The 27,131-nt window shown below is 51.1% G+C and overlaps 11 protein-coding genes across 12 annotated transcripts; 7 read left to right on the top strand and 4 right to left on the bottom strand.

The window, feature by feature from the left end:
- Window positions 1-383: 383 nt before the first annotated feature.
- Window positions 384-1,788, top strand: Pmar_PMAR017651 (dihydroorotase, putative; the record flags this gene model as incomplete). Its single annotated transcript, XM_002776737.1, has 8 exons — window positions 384-556; window positions 607-745; window positions 786-901; window positions 948-1,128; window positions 1,178-1,321; window positions 1,380-1,488; window positions 1,557-1,645; window positions 1,693-1,788. The coding sequence occupies 8 exons, from the start codon at window positions 384-386 to the stop codon at window positions 1,786-1,788; spliced, it is 1,047 nt and encodes a 348-aa protein (XP_002776783.1).
- Window positions 1,789-4,268: 2,480 nt separating this feature from the next.
- On the top strand, window positions 4,269-7,710 carry Pmar_PMAR017650 (Pyrophosphate-energized membrane proton pump, putative). The gene is made up of 19 exons (XM_002776736.1): window positions 4,269-4,444; window positions 4,493-4,644; window positions 4,697-4,875; window positions 4,920-5,016; window positions 5,063-5,229; window positions 5,277-5,356; window positions 5,401-5,504; window positions 5,556-5,714; window positions 5,756-5,880; window positions 5,932-6,099; window positions 6,148-6,212; window positions 6,255-6,344; window positions 6,375-6,547; window positions 6,604-6,758; window positions 6,811-6,940; window positions 6,987-7,147; window positions 7,197-7,334; window positions 7,379-7,505; window positions 7,550-7,710. Exons 1-19 carry the CDS (start codon window positions 4,279-4,281, stop codon window positions 7,649-7,651), a joined length of 2,538 nt encoding a protein of 845 aa, XP_002776782.1. The 5' UTR covers window positions 4,269-4,278; the 3' UTR covers window positions 7,652-7,710.
- A 308-nt stretch (window positions 7,711-8,018) lies between these two features.
- On the top strand, window positions 8,019-9,125 carry Pmar_PMAR017649 (4-diphosphocytidyl-2-C-methyl-D-erythritol kinase, putative; the record flags this gene model as incomplete). The annotated part of the gene is made up of 5 exons (XM_002776735.1): window positions 8,019-8,133; window positions 8,176-8,385; window positions 8,430-8,566; window positions 8,619-8,754; window positions 8,806-9,125. The coding sequence occupies 5 exons, from the start codon at window positions 8,019-8,021 to the stop codon at window positions 9,123-9,125; spliced, it is 918 nt and encodes a 305-aa protein (XP_002776781.1).
- Window positions 9,126-9,537: 412 nt separating this feature from the next.
- Pmar_PMAR017648 (tRNA methyltransferase complex GCD14 subunit domain containing protein) lies at window positions 9,538-10,983 on the top strand (the record flags this gene model as incomplete). The annotated part of the gene is made up of 10 exons (XM_002776734.1): window positions 9,538-9,667; window positions 9,712-9,798; window positions 9,844-9,916; window positions 9,963-10,032; window positions 10,083-10,206; window positions 10,256-10,337; window positions 10,384-10,503; window positions 10,555-10,634; window positions 10,675-10,776; window positions 10,836-10,983. Exons 1-10 carry the CDS (start codon window positions 9,558-9,560, stop codon window positions 10,981-10,983), a joined length of 996 nt encoding a protein of 331 aa, XP_002776780.1. The 5' UTR covers window positions 9,538-9,557.
- A 1,271-nt stretch (window positions 10,984-12,254) lies between these two features.
- Pmar_PMAR017647 (hypothetical protein) lies at window positions 12,255-12,813 on the top strand (the record flags this gene model as incomplete). The annotated part of the gene is made up of 3 exons (XM_002776733.1): window positions 12,255-12,355; window positions 12,403-12,519; window positions 12,561-12,813. The coding sequence occupies 3 exons, from the start codon at window positions 12,255-12,257 to the stop codon at window positions 12,811-12,813; spliced, it is 471 nt and encodes a 156-aa protein (XP_002776779.1).
- Window positions 12,814-14,471: 1,658 nt separating this feature from the next.
- On the bottom strand, window positions 14,472-18,102 carry Pmar_PMAR017646 (long-chain fatty acid CoA ligase, putative). The gene is made up of 23 exons (XM_002776732.1): window positions 17,911-18,102; window positions 17,802-17,862; window positions 17,668-17,753; window positions 17,521-17,622; window positions 17,371-17,474; window positions 17,214-17,324; window positions 17,075-17,164; window positions 16,949-17,030; window positions 16,775-16,906; window positions 16,616-16,729; window positions 16,499-16,567; window positions 16,354-16,455; window positions 16,206-16,309; window positions 16,031-16,162; window positions 15,893-15,983; window positions 15,777-15,842; window positions 15,670-15,731; window positions 15,539-15,629; window positions 15,427-15,491; window positions 15,276-15,378; window positions 15,052-15,229; window positions 14,906-15,003; window positions 14,472-14,846 (listed from the first exon to the last, which is right to left on the bottom strand). The coding sequence occupies exons 1-23, from the start codon at window positions 18,053-18,055 to the stop codon at window positions 14,734-14,736; spliced, it is 2,301 nt and encodes a 766-aa protein (XP_002776778.1). The 5' UTR covers window positions 18,056-18,102; the 3' UTR covers window positions 14,472-14,733.
- Window positions 18,103-18,244: 142 nt separating this feature from the next.
- Pmar_PMAR017645 (conserved hypothetical protein) lies at window positions 18,245-18,973 on the bottom strand (the record flags this gene model as incomplete). Its single annotated transcript, XM_002776731.1, has 2 exons — window positions 18,245-18,865; window positions 18,908-18,973. 2 exons carry the CDS (start codon window positions 18,971-18,973, stop codon window positions 18,245-18,247), a joined length of 687 nt encoding a protein of 228 aa, XP_002776777.1.
- Window positions 18,974-19,069: 96 nt separating this feature from the next.
- Window positions 19,070-19,765, bottom strand: Pmar_PMAR017644 (conserved hypothetical protein). The gene is made up of 4 exons (XM_002776730.1): window positions 19,615-19,765; window positions 19,396-19,568; window positions 19,241-19,345; window positions 19,070-19,189 (listed from the first exon to the last, which is right to left on the bottom strand). The coding sequence occupies exons 1-4, from the start codon at window positions 19,742-19,744 to the stop codon at window positions 19,094-19,096; spliced, it is 504 nt and encodes a 167-aa protein (XP_002776776.1). The 5' UTR covers window positions 19,745-19,765; the 3' UTR covers window positions 19,070-19,093.
- Window positions 19,766-19,842: 77 nt separating this feature from the next.
- Pmar_PMAR017643 (RNA exonuclease, putative) lies at window positions 19,843-21,216 on the bottom strand (the record flags this gene model as incomplete). The annotated part of the gene is made up of 7 exons (XM_002776729.1): window positions 19,843-20,021; window positions 20,063-20,288; window positions 20,332-20,446; window positions 20,500-20,606; window positions 20,653-20,838; window positions 20,885-21,049; window positions 21,094-21,216. The coding sequence occupies 7 exons, from the start codon at window positions 21,214-21,216 to the stop codon at window positions 19,855-19,857; spliced, it is 1,089 nt and encodes a 362-aa protein (XP_002776775.1). The 3' UTR covers window positions 19,843-19,854.
- A 120-nt stretch (window positions 21,217-21,336) lies between these two features.
- Window positions 21,337-22,139, top strand: Pmar_PMAR017642 (hypothetical protein; the record flags this gene model as incomplete). Its single annotated transcript, XM_002776728.1, has 5 exons — window positions 21,337-21,423; window positions 21,470-21,585; window positions 21,631-21,712; window positions 21,759-21,893; window positions 21,944-22,139. 5 exons carry the CDS (start codon window positions 21,337-21,339, stop codon window positions 22,106-22,108), a joined length of 585 nt encoding a protein of 194 aa, XP_002776774.1. The 3' UTR covers window positions 22,109-22,139.
- Window positions 22,140-22,205: 66 nt separating this feature from the next.
- Pmar_PMAR017641 (hypothetical protein) lies at window positions 22,206-27,124 on the top strand (the record flags this gene model as incomplete). 2 transcript variants are annotated; one of them, XM_002776726.1, is made up of 13 exons in its annotated part: window positions 22,206-22,318; window positions 22,465-22,608; window positions 22,701-22,788; window positions 22,836-22,928; window positions 22,972-23,697; window positions 24,746-24,943; window positions 24,992-25,214; window positions 25,441-26,073; window positions 26,128-26,204; window positions 26,386-26,618; window positions 26,672-26,776; window positions 26,820-26,949; window positions 26,991-27,124. In XM_002776726.1, 13 exons carry the CDS (start codon window positions 22,206-22,208, stop codon window positions 27,117-27,119), a joined length of 2,892 nt encoding a protein of 963 aa, XP_002776772.1. In that variant the 3' UTR covers window positions 27,120-27,124. The 2 variants fall into 2 exon arrangements, with proteins under 2 accessions (XP_002776772.1, XP_002776773.1); XM_002776727.1 differs by lacking the exons at window positions 26,386-26,618; window positions 26,672-26,776; window positions 26,820-26,949; window positions 26,991-27,124 and having other exon boundaries at window positions 26,128-26,325.
- Between the last annotated feature and the right edge of the window lie 7 nt (window positions 27,125-27,131).

Genomic DNA, 27,131 nt, shown 5'->3' with positions numbered 1-27,131 from the left:
TCTTACACTTTTGAAACGGCTGAGATGTTTCGCGCTCGCCCGGTGAGAATCATGAGTTACACCTTTGAATCATGAGGCACTCGGGATGATGAACTCGTAGATTAAACCTACGTTCGAAGTGCCTTGAGTTCATAGGTGGGACTGTCAGACCGTGTATGCGCTTAGGAATCAAACTTCAACGCGCCTCATGCGGTACTTGAAAGCCTCCGGGAGCGTTCGGCTATGTTGAGCGGGAGATCGGACATGATGAGCGATGGGTTGGGGAATGTGGATACATCTAAAATCACTAATAGAAGCACCCTACACCTACGACCCCCAATGAGCTACCATGTAGTTGTCACTACGGCTGATTCAGCCGATTATCATTCTAGCCCTTCATTGCAATGACCGCTGAACCATCATTCACTCTACCATACTGTGATGATTTCCACGTCCACCTCAGGCAGGACGGCATGCTCAAAGCCACAGTGCCAGCTGTGCGCCTTGGAGGTGTTGATCGCTGTATCGTCATGCCCAACACCTATCCTCCTATCACCAACTCTGAGATGGCCCGAAAGTACTCAGTGCTGATAGCGGGGCTCCTATCAATGGTGTCCTTGCCTTGAGGTATAAGGAGGAGTTAGAAGCCATCGATCCCAACGTCACCTTTTTGATGATGCTCTACCTATCTCCCGACATCGACATAGACGACCTCGAGGCCGCCAAACGCCAAGGAGTCATTGGCATCAAGAGCTATCCTAGAGGGGTAGGCTAACAGCCCCCACCGGCGCTGAGGGTTTCTGTAGGTCACGACTGGTTCAGAGTCGGGCGTGGAGTCTTACGACGTGTACGCCTCCGTGTTCGAGAAGATGCAAGAGCTGGATATTTCCTTACATCTGCATGCCGAGGTCGAGGCTGCTTGGTAGGCTACTGTATACGATTGTCATCAACTAGGTTCCTGGCGCGAGTGTAATGGAAGCTGAGGAGCTCTTCCTTGAGCAGCTGCATAAATTGCACAGATCCTATCCCAAGCTGAAGATAGTGTTGGAACACTGCACGACTAAGGCCGCGGTTGAGGCTGTGAAGGCTTGTGGAAAGAACGTTGCTGCGACTATCACTGCTCATCATTTGGATTTGACGATTTCGGAGGTGACATCGAGACCTATTACTTCTCGAGTACAGGACAACTGTCATTCAGGTTGTTGGTTGCAATCACAACTTTTGCAAGCCCGTGCCGAAGCTTCCCTCGGATCGAGTGGCACTCCGCGAAGTGGTGGCATCTGGTAACCCCAAGTTCTTCCTTGGCAGCGACTCCGCCCCTCATCCTCGAGCCAAAAAGGAGGTCAGTTCATCATTATCGTGAGATGATGCCAGACTCTGACAGAGTCACTCTGTTCAAGGTTGGTATTGGTGCTGCGGCCGGAGTCTATACTCAAGCCCACCTTATACCATATCTCGCTGAAACCTTTGACAGTATGGGTTGTATTGAGAAGCTGAGAGACTTTACATGTACGTATCTCCATCTGTATACATCCTCTCGTTTCATCATGCGTCCCATAAACGAGCACTGGATTTAGGCGTCTTTGGAGCCAAGTTTTTCGGAATCGAGCTGAAAGCGGACGATGCAATCAGACTCGTAAAGAGACCATCAATGATTCCTCAATTTGTAAGTCGTCGAGGCTCTGCCCAACCAGAACCTGTATCATTCATCAGGTCGGTAGTAAGGAATCCTTGGGCTGTGATACTCAGCAATGGATAGTCCCCTATCGTGCCGGTCAATCCTGTGCATGGTCTCTCGAGTTTCTATGAGTTTACTTCTAACGTCTTCTGTTCGAGTACTCCCGCTGATATCGGTCTGAGATGATTTGATTTGTAATTTGGTGTCAGTCGCTTTAGAAAAATGACTCGTTATGTAGATGATCCAATACGGATGGGAAGTATCCAACAACTTACTGATGCAACAGTGTAGAGTCACAAGAATAACACGTTGTCTACACTGTAGACAGCGAGTTATTCTTGTGTAATTCAACTTTGTATAGGCAAGCTCAACGGTTCGGCAACCTTGTTATCAGATGTCACTTTTTTCCTACTCCTGATCCAATGAAGGAGGATGGCAATGTTTGTCCTACCTTGCGTCTGGTCAACAATACATCTGTGAGGACAAGAGATGGGGAAAGACGATACCGGGCAGCGAGTCTGCCTGATTGAATAGAACAGTTCGACGTGTTTGACTAAATGGCGTCACGCCATTGGCGTGTCCGAGCAGCGTTCCGACACGCAGGAGGACTCCTTCTGCAGGTTAGAGAGTATTGCTATTAGCAATCTGCTAATGTCCCACATTCCCAAAATCCGCCAGCGTTAGCGAGCGCAAGCTGTTAACATGTATACTGTGTTGCTTATCTGCGTTATTCCGGTTCTTTCCTGACCAACTACTTTACTCTCCGACGTCAGGAACACGCTGTTCATCGTAGCGGGCCGCTACGCTACTAGCGGCACAGACAAGGATGACGGGAGTGTGAATGCTCTCTGCGCAATTTTGCATTCTGCTGTAGATTTGTACGGACATTGAGGGTAAGCCCAGGACCTCCGATAACCCCATAGTAGAATCGATGCGCAGCTGTCTGGATGGAGTCATGAATTCGGTAAGTTCAAGATTTGAACTTACCAAGTACGATTTCCAGTGGAAATCGTACTTGGTAAGTCAAACAGTTTGACTCAAACTCAACAACCTGTGTTTTCCCTGCAGCGCTCACATATTCATGCTGCATCTCAGCCCTCAGTATCTACGGCGTCAACCCAACCTGCCGGACGTTCATGGGAGGAACACACTCGCGGTATTGGCCAATCTAATTCGCCTGACTACGATCCTGGAGGGCTACGCCTTGCTCGAGTAGAAGCTAATCAATGCCGTCAGGTGGCCGATGTTATGTTCGCGAAGTTTCCTACGGTCACGTGGGCGGGCAGGCCGGTCAAGAATTCCAACCCGCTGCAGAGGCATAACACGGATATCAGAGCCCTGCCTCATAACTCCTGAGTCAGAAGGCTTCTCTACTTGGAAGTTCCAAGTTGGAACAAGCTTAGATCAAGCCATGACTCGTCATGACATGGTAATCAGCAGGCTTGCTATAAGTGGTCTCAAGCCTAGCAATGTAAACCTCGACAAGCTCGTAGCTGATTGTTATAAGAACGTGTGGCAGACGAGCATGCCGCAATCGGAAAATGCGAGGCAAAGCAATTGGATCGACAGGTATCATAATAGTGAGTGGCAACCTGCCACTGGCAGGAGGTAAACAGCCTGAAGATTGAAGGGTAAGTGGCTGTGATCATGCTTGACAAGAAGTGGATGCGCAGAGAAGAATACCGCAACGTTGTACGGGATGGCGGCGTGACGAAATGCAGGTGCAATCCGCAGACAGACCAAAATTTGGTCACCAAATACGAGGTATCACAAGTCGAAGACGATGTCCAAGCCAATACGCCTCATCGTGAGATATCTGTCTTTAGTTCACTAAATGTACATAAATTGCCTTCGGATGACAATGCAATTACCGATGATGTGTCAGTCCTTGAGTTCACTTGGGATTTCTTTGATTCCTTACTTAGAGGGATCCGTACGCTTGCTAGCCCTCTAAGTTGTACGGAGACCTTCCTTTCGTGAGGATCTTGTGCTCCTCCCTTGAGAAAATCTCTTCAGTCGTAGTGCTTTTGACGGCCAGAGGCCATTCATAAACGGTTATACGCGTGTAAATTATCTCAGAACTGGACAAAAACACACACAATCGTCTGCATAATCGTCGCGATGGAGCATGGAATCCGCTTGTCCGCCAGGAGAGGCCAGAGGCAGTAGTACTCGTGCTACTGGGTGATAACCCGATAGCTTGAGGGACTTCACCTTCGTCTAAGTTAGTTGGAGTCCACCGAAGCGAAATTGTGGAGCTTCCTGTGTTGGGCAGGTGCTGCGTTATATGAGAGGAACGGAAAACCTTCATCTCTCCAAAAGAGACTCTTTCACTATTCTTACTGTTCTATATTCAACCGTATATCAAGGGTCCTAGGCTTTTCAGTTGATGTGGACGCACGGCCTAGCCGGAGACACTTCGCAGCTTTGATACAAGTTGTCGTTTCATGCAGTCATGATGGTGCTTATCTGAACAAATGGGTGTTGACTTCGGGATTGAACAAAATGGGAGGTGGAAGGGCTTCATCAGGCGTAAGGAAGACTATTCTGAGACGAGCGAAGGAGACGCATACATCTTATCGTACCTCCCGGTGTAGCATTCAGAATTTTTACTATTGTCCATGAGTATCGAGATGAACGGCTTAGGGGCCATACCAGAGGCCTTTGGTGGTCCTATGGTCAATTACCCTACTTCGAGGAAGGGTAAGCAGTACACTTCCGAAATAGAAAGGCTGGTCTTCGTGTACAACCAGATGGATCCGAGAGCTAAGAAGACTATCACATACGGTAGCATTGGGAGGGAAGGGAAGCCTAGTAGACGCCGCCACCCCTCAGGTCTTCTGTTGGGATATTTCGCCCTACTGCTCATTTTTCGCCTGTTCACGAGCGACTTTGCCACACTGGCTACAGTGAGTGCCCTTCTCACAAGCATTTATGCACTATTTTTCGCCTTCTGGTTGGCAGCCTTCGTATTCAGACATGATGAGGTAGTAACTTGTATACACAACAGCGGCTATGCTCATGCCTTGATTTCGTCAGGGAGATGCCGCCATGCAAAACATCGCAGAGCCCATCAGAGAGGGCAGTGAGGGCTTCTTCGCTGTCCAATATGGTACCATTGCCAAGATATCTCTGCTGGCCGCTTTCCTTCTTTTCGTCCTCTATATAAGCCGAGACGATACCGTACTAAGTGCAGCTGGAGGCGGGAAGCCCACTAGGTAGTCTGATCGTCGCTGCCACTGCTTCGACCATCTAACCTTAGAGTATCCTCTTTGTCCATGGCCCTCATCACAGCTTGTACATTCCTGATAGGAGCCTTTTGTAGTGCTCTTGCTGGTTATGCTGGCATGTGGGTGTCGGTAATACCAATCCCTCAGTATCGAATCTCATTATACCTCTCAACAGGTGCGCGCTAATGTGAGAGTGTCGTCAGCGGCTAGACGGTGCTATAACACAGCCATCCAGCTATGTTTCCGCGCAGGCGGCTTCGCGTCCTTAGTCAATGTGGCCATGGTCATAGGAGGCCTATCCTTCATCATGATCGTTCTCAGGGTTATCTATCCGACCCTAGAGTGAGCCATACTCGACCTTCTTCCTCTCTCTAGTTGTTTGGCCTCAGGTTCCAACAGGCGCCTCTCCTTTTGGTGGGTTACGGCTTCGGCGCATCTTTGGTTGCCATGTTTGCTCAGCTCGGCGGAGGTCCAACCTCATTATGAATCATTCTCTCGTTATTGTGCTTCCAGGTATATATACTAAGGGTGCCGATGTTGGAGCAGATCTAGTGGGTAAGGTGGAAGCAGGCATCCCAGAAGATGATCCTAGGAACCCCGCTACCATCGCCGACCTGGTCAGCGCTATACGGCTCAATGGTAGTGGACTTCACCGTTGTTCGGCTTAGGTCGGTGATAATGTGGGTGACTGTGCTGGTCAATGTGCTGATACCTTTGAGTCGATCGCAGCTGAGATATTGTCTGCTATGATACTGGGCGGAAGCCTTGCCGATGAAGGGTCAATGAACAAAGGCGTCACTGCGGGCTTCGTAGCCTTTCCGCTAGCGGTAGGTTCCCCTCCTTACAGAGTGCCATATCTCTCTATCAGGTCCACTGTATGGACATGCTGGTGTCGTCCATGGGCATGATGCTGATACGGGCTAAGAAGGGTATGCCTACCCACAGCGCTAAGGATACTGCTGATGAGGACCCTATGAAGATAATGAAGCGAGCGTAAGCACTCTGGAATTTCGCGGCGCTGCGGTAATTTGCTGAATATTTCAGATACTCTGTGACTCTATTTTTGGCCACTATCGGTTTCATGATTCTCTGCCGATGGTTTCTCTGGGTTCCTAATACTAATTCCTGGGCATGGTTCTTCGGGTGTGGTACTGTTGGTATGGCCTGTTCTTATCTCTTTGTTATCATCACACAGTACTACACTGACTATGAGTGAGTCAGTTACACAGGCTCGGCTGATGATGCCTGACCCTTCCATAGGCACAACAAGGTCCGTTCAATAGCCTATGCCTCGACCACGGGCCCAGCGACCAATATCATAGCTGGTAAGGCTCTTACATGCATGCTCTTGTAAGGGGTCTGGTCAGGCATGGCAGTTGGCTTGGAGTCTACGGCAGCCCCAGTACTGTGCATCTCGATAGCCTTGGTATCGAGCTACTACATGGGTACTGTTTCTAGTGATGTTCTCACATGCAGCCTCCTCGTAGGTATGGCAGCGACGGCTGGTGTGGTACCTGCCTCGGATGCTAGCATATCGGGACTCTTTGGCACTGCTGTGGCCACGATGGGCATGCTATCTACTGCTGTCTTCGTCTTGGCTATGAGTAATTTCGGACCTATTGCCGACAACGCTGGAGGCATCGTTGAAATGAGCCAACAGGTAGTACGAAATAGATCTCGAGGGTTGTGTTGGTGATAGCAATGCTATGTATCCAGTCGGATGAAGTGCGCCTTATAACCGACAAGCTGGATGCTGTTGGTAACGTCACCAAGGCCAACACGAAGGGCTTCTCGGTCGGCACTGCAGCACTCGCGTGCTTTTTGTTATTCGCTGCCTTTATGGATGAAGTCAGTGTATACACTGGCAAGAGGTCAGCAGCTCTACAGCCCGTGGTCCCTTTCCCCCCGCACCAGCCCTATCAGGTTCGAGTCTGTCGACCTTGCCCGATGTGAAGTATTTGTTGGGGGCATTCTAGGAGCCTGTTTGGTCTTCTTGTTCGCGGCCTGGGCCATGAACGCTGTGGGGAGGGCCGCAGCCCAAGTCGTCACCGAGGTGAGAACATGTCTTTATCAGTCCTGGTGTTGACTGACCCCCTCAGGTCCGACGACAGTTCAAAGAACGGCCCGGGATCATGGACTGGAGCGACAAGCCGGACTACTACACATGTATAGCCATTGTCAGTCGATCAGCATTGAAGGAGATGATCCGGCCTGGGGCCTTGGCCGCCTTGTCGCCGGTCGTGGTCGGCTTTGTCTTCCGGTAGGAGACTCCTGTGGTCTGCCTATGGTGATGGTCCTCGATGCTTCAGTGTCATCGGCTCGTACCGTGGTGACACCACTCTGGGAGCACAAGTCATTGCGGCATTCCTAATGTTCTCGACGGCAGCAGGCATTCTAATGGCCCTCTTCCTGAACAACGCCGGAGGTGCCTGGGATAACGCTAAGAAGTATAGTTCATCTGTGGCAGCTCCAGTCGTCAGCTTCCCCTAAGGTACATAGAGATCACTGGCAGTCATGGAGGTAAGAACTCAGAAGCACACAAGGCATCAGTTGTTGGTGACACTGTTGGCGATCCCTGCAAGGACACCGCGGGTCCCAGTGTTCACGTTCTGATCAAGGTAAGAGTCGGTTCGGCTAGTGGTGCACTCCTCCTTCCCTTTAGCTCGTATCGACGGTAACTATGGTCTTAACACCGGTCTTTTGTGGCCAAATTGCGACAGGGAGTGGGCCCAATGTCGTCAGTCAGGGCGGTATCATCCCGTAGTCCATCAGCTGAAGCAAGTCGCTGCGACTACTTTTTTCTTTGGTTGGACCATATATTTTATTTTCACTTAGTCGGGCTGTCCGATCAGATCAGTGGTTGTCGTGTTCTTAGTGGGAGCTGCCTCTTTGATAGCTGCTGAGGCGTTACTGTAGTAGCCATGCGTTACCGTCACAAACCGCGGCGGCCCTTGGTCCTACCAGGCATCCTCATACTTGCGACCTGCGTGGTATTATGCTGCAGTGTGGGTCAGATGGCACTGATGTTTGTGACCTCACTGAAGACCGGAGAGACTCCATCAGCTTCTGTTTTGGGTGGATCGTCTCTGTCGGGGATCAGTACGGTCTTGGGCGGCTCATGGTCGTCTGCTATGGTCCCGGCGGCAGCCACTGTGGGTATAACAGTACTAGTGGGAGCTGTGGTTAGGAGGGCAGGGATGAAATTATTCTCTCCGGCTAAGGTCAATACGTTCCTAAAGATCACGGGTAATCGGACTGCTAAGTAGCTGTCGAGAAGATTTCCCATAGGTCGTACTAATCCTCCCAATCCTATGCATACTATGGTCTCACAGTTCCACACCATAAGCCTTGGGGACTGGGTACACATATCCACTACTGATGATAGCAAGGACACGCTACGTTGTGACGATCCCAGCGTGCCGACCGACGAGCGCAACCTCGTCCTGAGGGCTTTGGATCTGTTCCGACGGAAATCTGGTATTGACCAACACTTTCATGGTGAGTCTATGGAGGCTTCTTTTCATTGGATTATGCTGTTTCAGTGACACTCACCAAACGGTGCCCGAATCAAGCCGGTCTGGGAGGCGGTAGCTCCAATGGTGCCACGGTCTTATGGGCGGCCAATCGGCTCACACATTTCGGGGCGACTGACGATACCTTGGCGGAGTGGTCCCGGGAAGTAATACAGTCGTTGGTCGCCTATTGCGATGGACTTTGGACCCCTTGATCAGTTAGGGAGCGATCTTCCCTTTTTCCTGGCCAGCAGAGGAGCGGCTCTCTGTTGTGGTGTTGGAGATGAGGTCCTCCCCATGAGCCCCGAGGCGGTTGGTGGCAGCAAGGGCATGGTGTTTGTGAAGCCCTCTTTCGGTAGTAGTAGGGCCCTCAGGAGTTCAGCTAGTGAGTGCTTATCGCTCTCAGGCCTTCCAACTCCGGCTGTGTATAAGGAGTATATGAGTGGTGCCGGCCCAGCTCCGTTGCCACTCAATGATCTCACTCGTGGGGCTCTGAAGATCAGACCAGAACTGGCACAGCTGGCCAGGGACATGGAGGGCGTGATGGGTCTATCAGGCGTATCCATGTCCGGTAGCGGTAGCTGCTTGTTCGGCTACGGCGACCCGAGGAATGTGGATGAGTTCAAGGCGAAGTATCCTGGTACGACGGTGTGGTCTGATATAGTTCCTGTTTTCCGAAAGAGTGATGGATGGTATGGTGGTGGTGATGCTTCCAGTTCTGTATGACTCCGTTTGTTTTGCATCTGCCATGTAGTTGCGCTCACCAGTGGGAGGGCGGGCCTATTGGCATTCCCTATCACAATTCTACTATGAGTGATCATCTTGGGATAATATGCACATGGCCAACTTCACGTGTTAGTGATAGCTAGGAGGTCCTAGGGAAGTCTCCGTTGGTTTAACAGTCGTACTACTACTACCACTATATAGTACAAACAACAACAGCGTGTCGAGCTGTTGTTGTTGTCGTCGAGACACCTGTGTTCCCATTGTCTCAATAATCCCATAGTGGCCTACCCAGCAATCTGGATACTCTCGGGGCCTCCGTGTACTACTACTACCTTAAGATATTCGGGGTCTCAGAAGCCCCCAGTCTGGGTTCAATCATACGTTCCCTACTAGTATAGTAAGGTCCATCCATAGTTGATACAGTCCACCCTGATGTCTTCCCCGGCCCCGCTAGCGGCTAATGATTTCGTCCTCTTGTACCGGTCCTTTGACTCTATAATACAAATACCTGCCCTCACACCAGGAGCTATCACCAACTGCAGGTACTCTGTGTCTACTCTCACTAGCGTTAACTCGTTCTGCTCAGGCACGGTGCTTTCCATCACGATGACATCATTGGCAAGCTCACTTGGGGGGAGACGTGTGAACCTCGGACCTCACAAGAGAAGTTCAAGTAGGAGTGGTACTACTCCTCCATTCAAATCGTGATTTCTCTCAGGCGCGGTATGGTATTGGTTCGGCCGACCCCAGCCCTCATCACTGACACTGTCCGACATAGAACACAGATCATAGTAGGGGGAGCCGCTGAGGCCTCACTGGCCATACGTTCCCTTTTAGTACCACGGCGACATCTCGATGATCCTCACCGGTCTCGATATCCGACCTGGCAAGAAAGTAGTGGAGGCAGGTGGGTCCAATAATGTGGTTGTGCCGGACGGGGAACCATCTTCCTCGTAGGGACCGGGAGTGGGTCCTTATCGACTTCACTCATCCAAGCGTTGAGGCATCATGGCAGCGACAGGGACCTGGACGGCCACCTGTACACATTCGAGTACCACGAGCCCAGGTTTGCCGAGGCCAAGTTCGTACTACCCTCTATAGAATCGACCTTGGATGCCCCCTCCTGCCAGGTCTGACTTCGAACGATATGGCTTTTCCGACATCGTAACCATCCAGCATAGAGATGTCATTCACGACGGCCTTCCCGAAGAAGTATCGTCCCCCCTGTAGTGCATTTGTCGATTCTACCGTGTCTCAGCTTGTCGGCATGGATGCTGTCTTCTGGGACTTGCCAGCACCATGGAAATGCATATCAACAGCTAGGAAGCACTTGAAGGAAGGGGGACTCCTGTGTACCTTCTCTCCGTGCATCGAGCAAGTGAGTCCCCATTCATTCGTGACGACCATTAATGCTCTTTGGTGGTGATAGGTGATGAAGAACTGCGCGGCCATGGAGGCTGAGGGCTTCACTGCCATCCACACGTACGAGTGTATGCTGAAGGAGTGGGGGTAAGAGGAATGCTACTATGACTTCTCATTCTGGACTCAGGGTTATGAGTACTGCCAAGTTGAACCGGAATAGAAAGCGTGGTCGGGATGATCATGGCAAGACCAATGCTGTCACTAAGGGTGTCACCGATGAGCAGCTCTCGTAAGCTGCCGTGCCCTCGATTTCGTTGGCTGCTTCCTCATCGGAATACTCCGCTTCAGTTACCAGCTCCCAATGCGAGGCCACACAAGCTATCTCACTTTTGCGACTAAGAGTCTGGATGATGAGAAAGATCAGCCCAACTTCAGCGTCTCTGTCGAGCAGATCCTGTCTGCTAAGGCACAATCAGACCCCTCGGCTTCCGACTGAGTTGAATCCATCACGTTTCGAGTCATCACTAGTGTCGTGTCTGTGTGGGGTAGGCCTCAGGGTTCGAGAGACACCCACATGCCGATCACAATAATTCTGTACAAACTTAGGATGGTATCTGAGTTCACAGTCCAACGCTGCTTCGACTGAGTTGTTCGACTCTGTTGCCCATCTATGGACTGATATGGGAAGCTCGTGAGATTGTTCTCAGAGAGGCTCTCTCTGTGGGGGGCTTTTCAAACTGAGAAGCCGATTTGCGTTGGGGATTTTCGTCAGCCCATGCCGGGATCGTCGGATGCATCACCCTCGTCCCAAGCTTCCCGAACTTCATCAGATCAGCTCCTACAGGACATCCTTCAGGAAGAGCTGCCCATTCAATCCTCGGACAACGAGAAACGGTAACTTATATATATAGTCTGGCAACTGATCTACGACTGACTCACCCTAACAACACTTCAGACGCGGTCCTATCTCACAGAGGCCCGAAGAAAGTGAAGGGCGAGACAAACAGTCGGGTATCATGGGGAACGTCTCATCTGAAGGAAGAAGTTCTGCGCAGATTCTCCACCAGTATCCCTGCCGACCTCAAGTCCAGCCTCGACTCCAGGAGGCAGGCGGGCCCCTCGACGGAGCCGCGGTACGAGTCGGGGAAGATGCCTCCTCGGTTGCATTGGTACCTCCTGTAGGGAGTTTGGACATACGAGCTTCGTTGCTCGTTCCACCACCCCCTGCTGATGAACTTCCGCAACGCTCGTCATCCCTGAGTTTTCCAGTACCTCGAAGTGACGACGCAACGCTGAGTGGGGTTGTGATTATACGATAGAGAACAAGACCTCCCTTTCAGTGTCCGATGCACCAACGATCGAAGACTTACAGAGGCAGCTGGCACGCAGCCAGAGTCGCTGCCACGAGCTTGAACACGCTGAGAAAGTGATGAGCATATAAATAATTCACTAAGGCATGCATCACACAGAGAGCCTTCTAGATACAAGGCGCAGACATCAGTTCCCTCCGCGCATCGAATATGGCGTTGAGAGCGGAAGTGAGCAGTGGTAAACGGCAGGTTGCGATGTCCGACGTGGGTTCATTCCGATGATGTGTCGTTGGTTGGATTGTGAACTCCACTTAGGAGGAAGTCCGGTCCCTTCGCAAACGCTTGGATGCGACCACACGAGTGCTTGAAGATCTAGTGAGTGATTAGAACGTCCCTCCGTACACTCCCCTCGCGGGCTTTATGGAGAACGTATTGGATACTTCAGAAAGCAGCGAATATGGCATTAACGGCTCAAAACAGCATCCTGATGCACGGCAAATCGGAACACGCTGACGACGCATCACGAGAGGACACCAGGCAACGAGAGGTTGCTACCAGGTGGGGACCGACAAGGATCGTTGAAGCAGAAGCAATGGCTGTGACAGGCAAACGGGAATGCAGACCGAGTCCCTTGTCAATGAGCATTCGACACAAAACAAGGTTATTGAAGATCTTAAGAAGAAGTTAGTCAAACATGAAGAACAGGAACTCAAATTCGAGAGGTTGGTTCAGCGAACCCCCAGGGAGCCGACCGCCGGTCTAGGTTCTGGCCGGGAATAGAATTCCTAGACCGGTACGCTGTCGGACTTCCTGACAGCGAGGAGAATGGTGACGGCGGTGAGCTGTGGATGAAAGTCCTCGTTTACCTCGACGGACGAGTTCAAGAACTGGAGGAGGAGAACCAGATCTTGAAGAAGCGAGAGGAACGCGTTAGACATCTGCAGGTCGGACCTCACTGGAGTCGCGATACGCTTGATGGCTCCTCTGTGCTAGAGGACGATTGTGTGCAAGATTGACACTGCGACGATGAGGACTCTCAATGAGCTACAACAGCAACTCCGTATTAAGAGTGACCTTATAGAAAGCCTAGTACGTGGAAGGCGGCCATAGACGTACATAACGTCCTGGAAACAGGTGAAGAGGCAAGCCGTCGGCTCTCTTGCCGATGCGGACTTCAGCCGAGATAAGTCGTTTTCATCTCTTCTTATTCCGACAACTAATTACAATGAGAACTCAGGTGACTATGGCCCTGCCTTACCTTCATTTTATGACATGTCCTTCGCAGACACTACGTCCCCGCGCCAAGTTGAATTGGCTTGCATGTTGGCATATGAGAGGGACAGGAGGCGACAATTGGAAGCTTTGCTTGAGGAGCAAGTGAGGATCCCCCCGACTGGAGCCACGGCTTCTGAACTGTTGCTTCAGATTTCGGCGGCCGCTTCGGCGGTTGCAGAATGTGATTCACTCAGGGCATCAGAAACATGCTATCTGGCCGACTTCCGCTCTCTAGCGAGTCAGGTAATCATAGTGTTTCTGCTTGCTAAGATGGTCCGTCGGTATTAGGTTTCTCTATTGCTTCGACAATTACATACTTCCAGCGTGAATCAACGTGGCGAAGAGAAGGGCCGACGGACACGCACTGAGGCACAAGGCGCTAAGTCGGCTGATTCGTTCACCGTGCTGTGTAGAGCATGTCTCAGAGCTCTTCAGTCGCTGCAGAAGCAGCTCAGCCGGCTCGTCCAGCGCGTCAATGGTCGGGGCTTTACTCCTATTGGGTCAAGCCTTAGTTTCCCATCAGCGGGGAGTAGATCGAGGTGTGCAATATCTTCCATCCCTTGTCACAGCGCTCTTCCGTCCTCAGCCTTTTTGGGAGTCAGTCGTCTTCAACCCGACCAAGCTATGCAGTTTCACGCAGTGTAGTTTTCTTGCGCGAATCACGCTGTTATCACCCAGAAGTCCTATTAGGTCGCAAGGCCCAGTCTAACCGGTAGCCGAGGTAGTCACGACCTGAGCGTTTTACAGGGGGAGTCGAAGGTGAGTAAGCAGAAGGCTCGGCCGTAGTACTGCGCCTTCTGGTAGCCCATTTTTCTTTACAGAAGCCAACGTCTCCGTCCCCAGTCCGTCTACAGCGTTCTACGATTGGGGGCATTCCATACCGGCAGTCCTGGTCCTCAGCTAGCGAGCTGTTCCGCACTTCATGACTCCCATGTCACTTGGTTTCGTATGCTTCATGTGTGATTGCGGCTGTGTCGTTTTGTGTTATTGCGTTAGTGAAGGTTGAAAATCTTCTCGTCAACGTCCGAGACATCGCTGAAACACGATTCGGATAAGTTGAATGCTTGCCCTTGAAGGCCTCATGGTTGAATACACCCTAGACGGGCTCATGTCCCGCTACAACACTAGGGGTATCTACTCCGTCATGATCAAACGGTGCAGTCTATACCATTAGGGTGAAATTGGGCTTTATTTGACACGACGCTGTTGGAATTCCAGTTCGGCATTGTCGATGCAGAAGCTGCTTCTGCATTGCAGGTCAGTCGAGTTACGAACATGTCAGAACGATGTGATGTCTGTGTGGCGTATGTCACATGCACCGATTGATGGCCGCATCGTAGACAACTACCTGTCAACACAACACACCATGGACGCTTAGAACCTCCCCTCCGTTGATAACGAATAGAATTGAGTATGTCAGAGTTTCCGAACGATTCAACTAGCTACGGCGATGTCAATATAGGACGGTTATACATGATAGTGGGATGGAAGGTAATGGCTGCTCAATCGATTAGCGACTTTGAGCCTCACCACCACAGGCATGATGGTAGCCGTTCACACGCATACAGGGAAACTTACAAAATCTTCAAAATGGATTACTTTAAAATATTCACACACACGAGGGGAACGGACTGGAACTTGCATATAAGGCAGCTGCTGTCTTATACACTCAGATGGGGCTCGTCCCCCCCATACGATTGAGTCTCCGGCGTAGAGGCACTCTGCCGTCGCCAGTCGCTGCAAAGTGCCGTACTCCCAGTAAAGATGTCATCACCTGACCAATGAGAACCGTACAGGACGTCACAGGACGTGCGCGAAACCACGACACCTTACCGTATTTTAGCGTCATTTTACGAGGGGTGACGAGCTCCGTAATATTAGGCTGATATGCGCACTTCTCTGGTGGTAGTAGTAAGGGCAATCGACGCAACCTGAGTCCATCACTATCCCCCTCCTCATGCTTCATCAAAGAGGGCTACGCAGTCTCTATCTTGTCCCGATTCTGGAGCATTATCTCGCTCCGTCTGTATCGACGGCCTACCGAGGCCGTAATGGTCCCACAGGCCACCGAGAAGGGCTCCTTGATGAGCTCCACCTCATGGACCCGATACTTGCGCCCTTTTGGTAGGACGTCCAGCGGTAGTGTCCCCATCTCCTCTAAAAGGCTAAGACTGCTGCCAACGTCGGTCTCCTCTACACCCACTGATTATTCTATCTCTCAGCCAGTCAGACTCCAGGAGCTCGTCAACATGGAAGAGTATCTCCGCTTCAGTGGCCCACATCTTAGCAGCTTCCACGCATGGTACCTGTATAGAAGGCTCCAGAGGACTCTACTGCCAACAATCCTTGCTCACCACTAGGGCTATCATAGTCTCGGCTTGAGAGGAGCCAAACACCACACACTGTTCAATACCCTTGCCTATAGAGGAGCCACTATAGCGGCAGGGAGAGGAGGGGCTCACTCACAATGCCTCTCATAGGCCAGCTCTACCCGGCTAGCGGAGATCATCCGTCCATCGCCGAGGTCCAGCTGGTCACTGATCCTCTCGTCGAACAGCTAACATAGCATGTGGTGACCTGTGGGTAGAGGGTCTTACCTTCACAGCTCCGGCAGGGAGGACCTCGACCACGTCCCCTGTGTGGAACCATCCAGCCGAATCTGAATGAGCAGCAGGTCTCCAAACGAGCCGTCTAAGATGAGTACCGAAGCGGATTTGTGTAGCTTGCGGCCTTCTGAAGTACCCTGGAGAGACGCTGTTGCCTCTAACACCTAGAGAGAACACCTGATAGCGACCCTGCCCCCCCCCCTCCTCCCCTCACAGAGCTCTCCTCGAGGCCTCAGCTCACAACTCTGGACATCAACATGGGCCACACAGCAGTCTCGGAGGCCGCATTCCATTGAGGCGTCAACCTAAGGAGAGGAGAGGCGATCCTCAGATCATTAGCGATGGATGCTACCAGTCGCATGTCGAGGCTTGCGATAGGCCCTCCGACCAGCCCACAGCGGTAGTCTGCCTCATTGGTGAGGAGGGCGATACCGCCACACTCAGGGATGGTAAGGCAGTTGATGAGAGGACACCGTAAGAAGGCCTGCCAGGAGGAGGTGATGTGGCAACGTCCACTGCAGAAGCACCTTGACGGTCTGATGAAGGTGTCCAGGCAATAGGCGCCCACCGCTGAGCACCAATCGCAATCGGCCTCCTAATGCACCTCGGTTGTACTTCACCGTCGGGGGGCCTAGCCAGTTCCCTCAGCAACGAGAGGAGAGGCTAGACACGTACTTGACCGTTTCACAGGGATGGGGAGCCGAGCAGAGCGTCGTATCCAGGCGGGCCAGCGACCCTTAGAGCCTCTACTCGGCAATACAGTGTTGACGAGGCACTCTATTGAGGAGGGGTTAAGTACACAAGTAGAACAGTACCCTACCCAGACCGACAGGCTCGGTGATCATGATTGTCGGCTGTAGAGCGGTGATGTCCGAGACTAGTTGAGATCCTGTGAGAGCAAAGTCAAGGGAGCCTACCCCTAGCCCTCTACCAGCACCTGTATGCTCCTTCTGGCAACTGCTGATGAAGCCCATACAGCTACCAGAGTACATGGCGAGGTAAGTGATGGTCCTATCGAGACCCTCGGATGGGGGGAGCATAGAGGCAATACCTGGCACGAGTATGGGCGTTAACCGAGCAGCTGACTTGGCCTCACAGTCCTGCGGTGAGGGCTGAAGTGCTGGGGTGCTGCTGCTATTGCCACTCTCACGGGACTCTGTAAGGGCCCCTATAGAAGCGATGCAGTTCCCATGTGTGATCATGACCCCAAGGGGGTCTCCTGTCGAGCCTGCAAGTGCCCATCTCGCACACGATGTGAGGGGATACCCACCTCCCGTGTAGTTTATCAAGGCCACATCAGAGGGAGTCGATGGATAAGGGGAGAACGGTCTGCCTTGTCCCAAAGCAAGGACCTGTCGATAAGGGGTAGTGATGGTAGATGAGGGGCAGGCCTCACATAGGGTAGAGTGAGTACCATGATACCAAGTGCTTCTGCCTGGGCCAGCAGAGATGGGTCTATCTCCCTTCGGTTGTCAACATCGATCACCTATTGTAGTCGCTTTAGTAGTAGAGGTGGGCGGTGGGGATGGTCTTACTACGATGCACTTGATGTGTGCTGCTGACCCACTGCATTTCAAGGCTGACTCCAGTCGAGGCTTAGTGACGAACAGTAGAGCCATACGTGTGTCAGAGATTATATAGGAGACCTATCAAGGCTATGAGAGGAGGTAATAGCGGCTTATGGCAGCCTACCAGGGCTGGGGACATCTCCTCATGCAAGGGTACTACTGTCACTCCTGCAGTGTGACATGCAAACTCAGTGATAACCCAGTTGATGCAGCTGCTACCGTAAATGCCTGAACTCTATTGCTCAAGTAGCAGGTGGCGCTCTGGTACACCTACCTGCCATTCTAAAGAGCATCTTGTAGGGCTCATCATCGAAGGCTATCTTCTGGCATACACCCAAATGCTGGATACCACTGGCCAGGCGTAACACCTGGATATCTGAGGGGAGGCCCTAGGGGGGGATGGAGGAGGAGGAGGGTGTACAGAAATCACGGTAGGTCATAAAGCAGTAAGATGGGCCATGGCGTGCCCCAAGGAAAGGTCGCTGGCCATTCATGGCCCCAGCAAACCTGAGAGGGGTTATGGGGCACCAGCAGCAGCAGAGGAGGTATGAGTACTCGAGTAAGGCAGGTAGAGTGGTGACCTCTGGGGCTAGCATGGGCACCGAGACGAGGGAATCTGATAGACTCTTAATGCCTCTACGATGATGATGAAGAAGTGTGGTACTCTTGCAGACAATATTCCGATAGATACTGGTGGAGGCATCATCAGATGGTGGCAGTAGTGGTAGGGAGTAAACTGGGTCTGTGAACTGATGAGAGGTGGAGGCATCAGCATTGCTCGGGTACGCATCACTGACGCATAGCCCCATGGTAGAAGAGGAGGAGGAGAAAGAGGAAGAGATGGACAAAACCTTGACACTCATTGAGGCAGTGAATGCGATCAGAAGGATGCCCAGTTTACTGCTGTAACTCTTTGGGCTAGTTATGGGTAAGAGCCCCTTCTCCTCCACGCCTCACCATCAGTCAATGTGAGTACTTAAACTCAACTCAGCCGAGTATCAATCGGAACATGCTACTCCATGGATGGGAGGATCCACTCCAGCCTTCACACACGTATCATGCATCCTATCCCTCTCCTCAGCGGTGAGGAACCTATTCATGGTCCTAATCACCGTTACATCCCCAAGGAGCCCTTCAATGATGCCCTTTAGGACTTTCCCTCCACCATCACCATCACCATCAGCCTCTACAGCGCTCCGTATAGTGTCCATAACGTACAATAGGACCTCCGCATCGACATACTCTCCTCCTCTCTCAGAGCCCCTCAACGCTTCCACTACCTGACCAGGCCCCATCTCGCTGAACAACTGCACGCGTTCTGAGTCGGTCTTGGCTCTCCTGAGGTTCCTCTCGAAGTCCACTGCCTTGATCTTAGGGGCCTTCCCTACGTCCCCCCGAACTGATAGGGCCTCTCCCGGTCTACTCTCCTTCCCAGTGAGAGCCCTATTATGCGTCTGTTGCCGAGCGGGGCGACTGAACTCATTCCTCCCTATGGGGTTGAGGCCACAAGTAGCCACAATGTCCTGAAACTCCTTGTAGGAGCCACTGGAATATATAGCCCTCTTCTTAGCAGCATCGACAGTTGCATGCTTCCAGTCAGCATACTTACTCGCTTCTACCTAAATACGACATCCCCTCTTCCTTGTCACCGACACCACTACCTCTTTTTTCACACTTTCAAACGACTTGAGATTTTTGTGGAGTTTCTCCTCCTTTATAATTGGCATCACGACTAAGCACCCCTACTACGAGATGAATACGGTGACAAACACAACCACATGGAGGATGAAGAAAAAGAGCATCAACCACTGCTAGACCGACAACGATAATGCTGCCATTGACCAGTCTCATTGCCCGCCTGCTGCTACCCCCACCACCTCCTTCTGTGCAGTTACCTCATCCCAGAACACTATCATAGGGTCCCTCTTACAGAAGGACCGCACCTAAGACAACGACCATACAAAGCCATCGAGTGATGATGGCCCCGACCCTACCGCGAGGGCTAGGTTATCACTATCCTCGAACATGCGTCCATGGCAACCAGCCCTGACCGACTCCGGGACCTTATCCTTACCACCGTAGACAGCAGCCTTCAGGTCCTATCGAGAGCCAACACTAACAACAGAGGTACTTCAGAAGAGGCTACTACCTGAACCGTTGCTGTAGCCTGTTGATATACGGGCTTGCCATTACTCCACTGACCGTACTCCTTACCCCATAGGGGCACCTTCTTGGTAGTATCAGGGGTCACCTTACTATCAGCTACGTATATTCGATACTTGTACTGATGGTCTGCACGCCAACGCACCCAGAAGAGAAGAGCTGATGGGATGAATAATGAAGAGACGATGAGGGAAGGAGAGCTCACCAGGGTAGCCGAATACTAGTACCCACTTAAGGTTACTCTGCGAATACCAGAATGTGTCGTAGAGTCTGCCCATGCGGAACTTGAATCCATCCCGCAAAAAGGAGAAGGCAAAACGTTGGGAGGTAGACATTGGTAGTACTAGGAAGGAGCTGTGGAGGAGTAGCAGGCCACCAGGCTATCAACGCAATACCAAGATGTGAAGGAAACAAGTACGTTAAGGGGGAAGAGTGGTAGACAGGGCTAAGCTTGCTGCTTACGTTTCTTCTTGTTAGCTTTGGGTTTCTGGAAAGCAAATTCCTCCCGCATGTTGGCGAGGTCCGCAAAGGCCGCCAGGATCTCAGCCTCCTCGTTAGAGTTCTTACCGCATATTTTGGCTACCTCCTCAGCGCTCTCACCAAGGTCGGCAACTACGGGAAGTACTACTTGACGATACTATCCAGATGCCTACCTCCGGCCCTTTCCTCTATAATACTCCCCTCCGACCCCACCTCCTCCTCCTCCTCGTCATCATCTGCCTTCTCCTCCTCCTCTTCCTTCACTACTTCATCATCATCATCCACGGACAACCGCCGTTTCTTAGGTTTCACCTCCCTCGATGGTACCACTTTAGCCACCTCTTCCTTATTGAGTGCCTCCTTAGGCTTATGGACACGTATCCGATAAGTCTTCCTAACCTGATAACGTCAGTACTATACCTACTGCGACCACTACTACTACCTCTTCTTCCCACTCATCCTTCTTCAACTTATACAACATTAACGTACATCGAGCATCCTCGACGGAGCTGTGAGTCCCAGTTTGTATCTTCCGGTCAAGATGAAGCTCCGTCAACCTATATTGTACCAAATACGCCCAGTGAAAATACCGCAGCAGAGATACCCCTACTTCTTAAGACTAGGCACTTTAGTGGTGAGGTTTTCGGGTCGGAGGCCAGGGTAGGTACTCGTGTCACGAATCAATATTGGGTCGATCTTGCCGGTGAGGTCAAGGATCTAGAGCATGCCCGGATGGGTGCCAGGAGGCGAGCCATGAGCTTACATCGAGGTCGTGATGGATAGCGTGGCCTACCACCACCTTCTGGTTAAGTAATATACTAGCAGCCTTCTCTTTGACCTCCTCAGCAGACTGCCCTAGCCTGTTTAGAGTAGCCTCATCTAGCCCTGTGACTTGGGTACGGTAGTCAGTGACCTTCTTAGTAGGCCTCACTAAGGCATCTAGTAGCACCTAGTAGTAGGAGATAAGTGTAGAGGGACGATGCAGTAGGTAGTACTTTGCCAAAGTAGTTGACTATACTGGCTCGAGCTAAGATACTGTCCTTGCCCTCTGGCCCAGTACCAACCATCTCACAATCAATAGCTACTACATCCTTAGTAGAAGGGAAGGTGCCAGAAGCCATCAGCTGACGTGGTCTTAGAGGGGCCTTGGCTACTTTAACCTACGCCCAGGCAGTGCCCTTTGACATCGACGTACCTCCTTTACCTCATGTTGTTGTCGCTTGCCAGGCCGTGTCTTGATGGTTTGCTTTATCTTATCCCAAGAGGATGAGCTGCCACTACCCTGCCCACCCTTCTGACCGCGGTCACTACGGGGCTTGTACGGCATGGGAAAAAGAAGTGAGAGATGATTATGATGACGTTGAGATTTGCGTTGAGGAAATGCAAGATTGGCAAGTTGGCATAAGATTGTTGAGCACCTTATAGTACTTAGTCGTGGTAGTTAATCATGCGGGTATTGGACGCCTGCGAGCATGAGCTGTTGAATTGGGAGGTGATGCAGATACTGAGTGAGGAGAGGAATAGGCTGGAAGAGGTAGTAGTGGTAGAGGTGTAGGGATGGCCATGGTGGTAGTAGTCAGGATAGAGTAGTACTAGCGTCACCACCCAGTCCAGGGAGTTCAGATGGAGGCTCACCAAGGGTAGCTGCTGTGGAACCTATAGAGGAGGAAGAGCCATCTCATGATAAACTTAGAATGTGGGTTGTTGGAGATTGTGTGGGGTGGTTATTAAGTGCTCTTAGGGATAATCTTTTCACGAAGCTCACTTCGTATCTTGTGGATGAGCTGCATACTAATAGGCTTCGTGAAGAGCGAATACCTAAGGTAATGATAGGGTGTACATCCTCCTACCTGCCATCCTCATCAATAGGCCTTGTCCCTTCTGAATAGCCACGGCTTACCTCAACAGTGCTCCTGTGAGCTCCTCAACAACACTAGGCTTTGTGCTAATAGCGATGTATACGTCTACACTGCTATTGAGTCGGTACCCAACGTCAATGAGGAGGTAGTAGTAGTAACGGTGGTAGACGGTCCTGTAGTACGGTACTATTTTAGACACTCGAGGCGGCCCATAACGTGGTGAAGTATGTGTTGGGGTCTGATGAGGTTAATGAGGAGGATATGGTTGGGCCCCTAGGCTTGTCGGAGGATAAGGACGTAGAGGAAGAGGAGCACCCAGTCAAGCGTCCACGGCGGACCTCCAACCGTGGTGGTGGCTGACGACGATACAGCCTTCTAGACGTTTCTATCGACTCATGCGTGGTGGTGTTGGTAGTCGATTTGGTAGTGTTCCACTGTGAGGTACATTATCAGAGTAATGTCAGAGAGTATTCCGCAACTAGAGGAGGCTACCGCTCCTTCGGCTCATCCTCATATACTACTAGGGTTCGTATTACTGTGGATGGTGGCCGAAGCGATCGCCTATGCATGGTAGTAATAATATTACTTTTTCTCATGGGGTATGCTGCTAGAGTCGTCCCAATGTTTGCAGTGGCTGAAGGCAGCTACTTCCTATGGTACCTCTTCTCTTAGAAGTCTCTACCCCTCCTCGCAGGCCTCACTATCATCTTCGTAAGGTACCGTCGCCGCCTCGCACTACGTAATGCTACACCCGCTGTGGTCCCTGTGGTATCTAGTGAACAGCGAGACTTCGTATTTGATAATGTGCTCGATCTTGGGAAGTACTATCCAGATGGAGTGTGGAGACTACTAAAGGGATGGTAGTAATAGTAATGGATTTAGTGCGTTGGTATCCTCTTGTGATGAGTATTTGGGGCCTACTGGACTCGCGGTTCCGTATACGTTGTTGTAGGTTTCACCCAAGCTTGGCACAGCAAGACCTTCGACAAGATAACCTCAACGAGATGTTGGCATGGGCTTTCTGTTACAAGGATACTGCTGTAATGATGAGTGTGGTGGCAAGCACGGCTTCATATGTCTACTTCAGGACTTGACCTCTTCGGAATGGCAGTGGGTAGAGAAGGCTAAGGCGATGATTAACGATAGGTATGGGTATAGTCCGAAGCCTGGCAGAGCTGACGTACTACCGCTCCCACTTGCATTCTTGTGTATGTTGGTCTCAGGTGACAACTGTACGTAACACTCTAGACCCCATAGTGTCCAACTACCATCCATTGTCCTTCTATTGTGGGGTGGTCCTAGCCAAGGCGTTTGGTGCTGTCGTACTGCGTCTTAGAGGATATCATCATTATAGTAGTGGTAGAGTGTGGTATTGGTATCGTTCTCGCCCGGCCTTGGAAGAGACCCTTGTGGACCAGGGTGAGAGCTCGGAAGAGGTTTTCGTCTTCTTCCATGGTATTGGTATCGGCCTAGTGACGTATCTTACGATGATATTCAAGTTAAAGCAGAAGACACAGTTCCTATTCGAAATGCCGTGGATATCTATGAACCCTTTAGCAGAGGTAGTTCCTGATGACGAGTATGCTATTGATGTGAGAAGGGCCCTGAAGGACCAAGGTGTCACCAATACTCAGAGGCTATGCTTGGCAGGGCATTCCTTTGGTAGCTTGCCTGTGGTATGGCTCAAACGGCATTGCCCTGACGTCTTTAACCGTAGTAGAGTAGTACTGATGGACCCTGTTTGTATCTATCTCAACTTGCCCGATGTTTGTCTCAACTTCCTCTATCGTAAGCCTCGTCGCCTCTTTATGAGGTTCCTACGCTATATTGCATCGGAGGAGCTGGGGATAGCATGCTGTCTTCACAGAGACTTCTTCTGGATGCAATCTGTCATTTTCCCGCAAGAGCTACCTCAAGGCTCGACTGTTTTCCTCTCTGAATACGACCATGTAGTGCCAGTACACGATGTGTATACTGGATGCCAAAGGGCAGGTGTTGATACCCGGTTATTGAAGGGCATTGACCATGGATGGTTTCTAGGGGTTCCCGAGTATCTAACAGAAGTCGCTAAGTCCCTGAATGCATAGGGCTAGCTTCCTCTCTACTGTAACCATATCGTCAGCTATCATTTTGTATTTGCTGAGTTCGTCTAAGGAGTATCTAGTAGTGTCAGTTATTAAACTAGGATAAGCCTCCACTATAGATACTCTGTTAAGTCTTGTTGTCGTGTTAAGCAGTAGTCAGAATTGAAAGTGGCACGGTGGCCATCTCTGTGGTGATGACGGTAGTCCTCTCTATGCTGCTGACTTCTGGATCGTCTACTATGTCTGGTAGTAGTAGTAGTAGTAGTAGTAGTAGTAGTAGCTGTGATGGCTCTGAGTAAGAGAGCACATGTCGAGCCCGACGAGGACCACAGAGGTAGTCCTGCTGATACTGGATGGTCGTTGGGACTTATAGTTGCGACGTCTTCTAAGGTTGTGACTATTACTCAAAGGCTAGTTGTGGTAGTGGGTACCTTCCATTGTGGGGGGGAGGAGGCCTAGGCGTCGGCTGAGGCAGAATAGTGGGGATTGGCTTTGAGTCTTAGAGGTTAGACACAGGTGTATCTATCTCTAACGGTTGGATGTCTGCGCTAGCTTTCTTCGTGAGAAGTCTAAACTGCCCTCTGCTAAGAGCTCTTACTATATAGCCATCCTGGAGATGGGTATAGCAGAGTTGTATCCCTCTTTGGCCTAGACTATGTAGTGTCTGTGAAAGACGTCTACGTGGAATGCCAGGCCAATGATGCTACTACTATCATAATAGGAGGTATTGACCGTGGTGTGGTATTCCTAAAGAGGGACTGTTTGAGAGCCCCAGATATTGATTCGACTAGCCATCATGCACTGCAGTGTGCATACTAGCATTGGAGCACTGTAGAAAATCTGGGAACATGTATCTTGAGTTTTCGACGAACTTGTTGACTTGTGAGTAGAATATTGTTTTTGTGATATTCAGTTTTTGTGGAGGATGCCCTTTGCTATGAGCCCACCTCGAAGACGTGTGACCATCGACAGTAACAGTAGCGAGTCCTCTACAGCGGCATCCTCCAAGACTGAGGTACTCCCCTATGAAATCCTTCTCTTACGGGGTGTTAACAGAAGTCCCCGTGAGGTGTGTGGTCAAGGAGCACAGAAGAAGCGTCGGCAAATACAAGTTAGCCTAGAGTGAATGTCGTGGCTGTGGAACGATTGCCAATCCTAGATACACCGTATATTCCGAGCCCTAGCTACAGAGCCTACCATAGACCTTTATGAGCTACAAGTGTTGGCCCACTCCCCTATGGGGTTTGTCAATTCGGGAATACGCCGCAGTGTATGGTCGGCTCTGCTAGGGATATCGAATGGTGGCGAGTCGAGGGGCCAGGAGGAGGAGGAGGCCGAGATACTCTCCTTACAAGAGGTGGAGAAGTCCTATCCGATAATCAGTAGGGACGTGGCTAGGAGCGGCAACTCGTGGAGAGGGAAGGGGTCGGTACGGTTGAGTACCCGTAGAAGGAAGCAACAGGCCTTGGCTGTGGTGTTGGTGAATGTGATCAAGAAATATGGAGGGCATCTTCACTACTATCAAGGGCTACATGATATAGCCCTAACCCTGTTAGAAGTGGAAACTAGTACGATAGTGGTATTCACTAGGTATAAGACTCCCATCAGATACCAGACGTTGCAGCGCTATGTTGGAGAACCTCTGTCTGTTCTACTTATCCGATTTGTGCTTCTATCCTTTCCAACATGCTCTTCTTCCTGGTCTAGACCTGTCCTTTGCCCTCTTGGAGGCCCTTGACCCTGAGCTGTATCATGCCCTCGTCGCAGCTGATATCGAATCCCCTCACTTTGCTGTCCCATGGGTCCTCACCTTGATGACGCATAATCTGCCGACATTGGAGATGTCCCAGAGGTTGATGGACTCGTTGTTGGTCAGCCACCCTGCGATTATCTACTACTACGTCCCTTGCCTCCTTATCATGCATCGTGATGATATACTCCATGTGGAGCCCTTTGACATGCCACACCTTCATCAGTTCTGCCAAAATCTGCCGTCAACTTTGGATATGCCTTCTCTAGAGCGGCTGATAGGGATGGTGTGGTTGTGTGTGAGGGAGGTGTTCCCCTTGGCGAAGCTATTGAGGTTGAAGGCGGCCCGACGCATGCCCCGTGGGAGCAGTATCCATAGCAAGAGGCTACTGTGTCAAATGGGCGATGGTAGGGAGAGGGCCATTGCTGTGGAGAGAAGGGCTAAGGAGCTCATCAAGGATCAGCGGAGGTTTGTAAGCCTCTTCTCTGGAGGTGGGAAGGGTGTCTGTCCCAGCTCCTTCTTTGTATCCTCTCATCTGTGGTCAGGTAAGCGCCTCAAGTGTTTCGGCTATGCTACAGATGTCACAAAAGTCCTCTCGGTCACTGCGGGTTGCTTTGGAGCTGTGGTGGCATGTGCAGCTATATTCTGGGCTGCATCTACTCGAGAGGATGGAATACAGCTAGTTGTTAACCCTAGATGATGACTACACTCCTCACTATTGTGATGACCACATTTTCGACTGCTTTCTCTGGGCTGTTGTGTCGTAACTGTATACGTGGAGTCGTTGTTGGTTTTTCCCCCAGATGATGTCGGAAGCCCCATCATCACGGACGACATCGGTAAGCGATGATAGTAGTGAGGAGGAAGAAGGCTCTTTTGGGGATGTATTTGATGCCTTGGATAAACGTTGTCGGGAAGTACCTCTTCTTTGTAAACTTTCGGATCTACTAGATGTCGAGCCGGGCCTGATAACCTCAGTCATGATAGCAATGATGGGTGGAGGGCTACTTGTGGGTTGGGGTGCCTTTATGATAAGGTGAGCCACCAGCAGATGCTACAGTAGCAGTAGCAATCCCCTTATGCTCTTAGTACAGCCGTGGCGGTAGTGAACCCTGCAAGGGGCAGTATGAGGGCCATAAGGGATTATCACGCAGATCCCGAACATGGGGCCAAGCAGCTCGAGCGGTGGCTACAGTAGTAACGATAGAGTGCCCATGGTCGGGAGTTGGCACCTCAGATACTGGGTGTGTCTCGGAGGCATTATATTGGTGGAGTCGATAAGCCTGAGTACTCTACTATTTCACTTCCCTCTGTGGTACATAGCAAAGGTGGCCCTCGTGCTCTACCTGCAGATGGAGAAGTGCCCGGTAAGGGAGTACCTATCGTCTGTATGTATCCTTGTTGTTAGGGCCGGTTAGTGTTGTTTGAGTGGATGAGGGACATTATGGGTGGTAGCAGCGTTGAGATGAACTCCGTCACAGCAGTGGCTACAGCCAGACAGTCGTGTAGTACCGAACGAACTCCATCGTCAGAGTAGTTTCAGTCCATG

This window comes from Perkinsus marinus (genome assembly GCF_000006405.1).
Source record: "Perkinsus marinus ATCC 50983 genomic scaffold scf_1104296953018, whole genome shotgun sequence".
NCBI lineage: Eukaryota > Perkinsozoa > Perkinsida > Perkinsidae > Perkinsus > Perkinsus marinus.
The sequence above is the reverse complement of the archived record's forward strand: the minus strand, read 5'-3'. Positions and strand labels throughout refer to the sequence as shown.